The sequence below is a fragment of the Octopus bimaculoides genome, chromosome 1 (assembly GCF_001194135.2).
Source record: "Octopus bimaculoides isolate UCB-OBI-ISO-001 chromosome 1, ASM119413v2, whole genome shotgun sequence".
Classification (NCBI taxonomy): domain Eukaryota; kingdom Metazoa; phylum Mollusca; class Cephalopoda; order Octopoda; family Octopodidae; genus Octopus; species Octopus bimaculoides.
The window spans coordinates 124,126,209-124,129,321 of NC_068981.1; the positions used below are offsets into that span (position 1 = coordinate 124,126,209).

The following is a 3,113-nucleotide window of genomic DNA, read 5'->3' on the forward strand; positions in this document are numbered from 1 at the left end:
GGGTTGACTGATTTATATTGGTGTTTCCATATTTAGGGTATCAAGTATTTTCATACCTAGACTGATATTAATTTCTACCATTTTCATTTAATTTTATACTCATTCATTATTTCTCATAAAGAACATTTATTCCTTCCTAAATCAGAAATTTGGAGGAGGAGGGTGAGAGGTGGATAAATTTCTGCCTACTTTGCTTCCAGACTAATTTTTCTCCAATAAAAGAGTTCTGTTCTTTCAAAACTAATCAGATACATTTTTCCATTGTTGTTTCACTTCATATTCTTGTTTATCAGTTATGTGTTTTGCTTGTCTGACTTCATATATCATGTGTTTGTTTGTCTTCTCCTTGTATATTCTTATTTCATTTGTGTAATTTTTACCTATATCACTTTCAGTTTTTATTGACCATCCTTTCTGTGTTGCCAGTCATCACTCCCTCTCCCTTGCATCACTTCCTATTGCTACCCATCCTTCATTCTTAACATCATCTCATATCTACAATTAATCATCACCCTGTTCTTGTTCACCACTCACTGTATTCACTTCCATGCACTCCTGACCACTCACTCCTATCTCTATACCTGTTTCATTCTCCCTCACTTCTCATCTCCCTATTTTCCACCCACTTTATTCCTCCTCTATCTACTATATTCTTCTGCATCTCAGCACTCTTTAAGTACTTCCAGCCATCACTCCCTCTCTCCTGAGGCACTGCTATTGACTAGTTACTGATCCTCCCCCTTCATACTGACCACCAACTACCTTCTTACACTAGCTCACCATTCACAACACTCCCCCCACCACTATTTCTTATCATCTCTTAATTTCCCTGCCAAACTTGTAGAACCTTACCCACCTAACCTTCATTTTCTTTCTTGTCCCTGTGCTCTCTTTTTATCACTTTCTCATACCTTGAAGGTGTGCACTGACACCTCATTGCCACCAGTTTTACTTTTCTCCTCATTTCCACTCCATTTATTCCCATTCATTCTTGTATAATAAATAGTAACCATGCACCTCTCCTACAACAATAAACCTGTTCCTGTTGCTTCAACTACACTTTAAATAAAGCCACTTCCCTCTCTATCTAACATACTGCCACTCAGTCTCTTTTCTGATGTACATGGTCACCTCACTAGTTCTAACAACCAACAAAAAAAGAAGAAAAAAATACCAGTACATTCAGTAAAGCGGTTGGCATTAGGAAAAGTATCAGCCATAGAAACAATGCTAGAACTGAAACACTAGAGAAAGAAACAGGTCCTCTGATTAATAAGGTCCTGTTGAACTGTCCAACTCATATCAACATGGAAAGTGGACATGAAATGGGGACGGTAACACAGATATACATAAATGCATGAAAGACATTGTTTTAGTAATGCAGTCATTATTGGAAAGGTAAATGCACACACAGTTTTTAGAGATTAAGCAGACCAATATCACAGGATTGCATATGTCAATACAGTAATGTTAGACGTCAACTGGTACATCAATCACATGTATACAATCAATAATTGGTGAATCTAACAGGAAATCTGTTTCACATTTTGTAATGGGAACAGGAAAAAGAAATAGAGATAATGTAAGACTCACATAAATCGTTATTATTACAGAAATGTCTGAGAAATACTTGTGTGATAATCCTTTGTGAACCAAGAATAAAACTGAAAGTAAAGATAACCACAAAGTGGTGCGCATGATTGATCTCTTTTTCTTTTCTTTCTTTTGAGAAATAAAAATATAGAAATAAACTGACCGATCGAGATCTTGACCGAGACCGCTTTAGTTTGTGCTTTTTGGATTTCTTCTTCTTAGAATGGTGATGTGAACACTGCTCTAATACTGCTACTTGGTACTCCTTGTATAATCGAATTCGTTCAGATTCAAGAGTTATTGCTTCAAATGGAATTTCTTTTTCTAACCGTACCCGTATCTGGGGAAGAAAAAAATATAAAAAACAATTACACATATTTAGAAAGAGAATATTATATATCCAAACTTCTAAAATATTAACTTCAACAACACTTAGCTGTAAATAATTGTTTGACATTGTAATTCATCATACAGTGTTTCTCAAAAGTACAGATATGACACTGGTATTATAGTTCAGGAACCAGAATAGATGATTGCATTTAAATTCTCTGTGAGAAAATCAGCACAAGAGATGATTGGAGAATAGAATCATTAGACAATAACACCCTTAGAACTCTCTGGTATCGTACACAAATATAATTACATATATTTGTAATTGTTAAGTCAACTGAATCTTCTTTTTACATGCAATACTAAGGAACTAAAACAAATATATTCATAGAAAACTAGATTTGTATTGTAGGAAGTTTTGAAATACATTTTACTGAAAGTTTTCATGTTGGCACTAAGTTACATAACTATCAGGCTTTTATACAAACTATAATGAAATACTAGCAGTTTATAATTGAATCACTTTTTCATATCACAAACATCTCAACCTAAGAACAGTTATGAAATGTTCTTTTGACAATGAGATTAAACATGCAGAATAATGTTTTCTATGGACACGGATTAGATCATATGTATCCTGTCTAATCTGTTTAAATGCCACTGATTTTGACTTACAGCAAGAAACAAACAAGATTAAAACGAAAACCAGTCAAGAGGCAATAGAATTCCCCACAGGTCAACAACTAGTCACAGTGTACAGACCAAATACTGTTGCTTGTCCACAATTACTGTGAGTAAGTGTAATACTATAAAGACAGGGGAGATCACGCTGTGACAAAAAAATGCCAGATAACTCAGCCTCTTATAAAACCAGATATCTTATAACCCCCTTTAACTAGTGAGATTGAGATACATGTCAATTTAAAAATACTTTTTTTGCAGGTAAATTCCAGTCACAAGTTAAAATTCACTACCACTCTAACATTTGTATAATAACAGAGAGAAACAACAGTGAATCCTATGTTCTTATTTCTTTATTGCCCACAAGGGGCTGAACATAGAGGGAACAAACAATGACAGACGAACAGATTAAGTCGATTACATCGACCCCAGTAACTGGTACTTAATTTATCGACCCCGAAAGGATGAAAGGCAAAGTCGACCTCGGCGGAATTTGAACTCAGAACGTA

General features: G+C 34.8%; 1 protein-coding gene across 6 annotated transcripts in view; it reads right to left on the reverse strand.

Moving 5' to 3' along the window:
* LOC106881150 (pre-mRNA-processing factor 40 homolog A) overlaps positions 1-3,113 on the reverse strand; it is a 123,166-nt gene that overhangs the window by 44,146 nt on the left and 75,907 nt on the right. For all 6 annotated transcript variants that reach the window (XR_008264720.1, XM_014931453.2, XM_052969965.1 and 3 more), the window contains one exon: positions 1,757-1,933. Coding sequence is in view for 5 of the 6 variants with exons in the window: in XM_014931453.2 (XP_014786939.1) it covers positions 1,757-1,933 (177 nt within the window). In the remaining variant the exon portion in view is untranslated. The remainder of the gene's footprint in view (positions 1-1,756; positions 1,934-3,113) is intronic.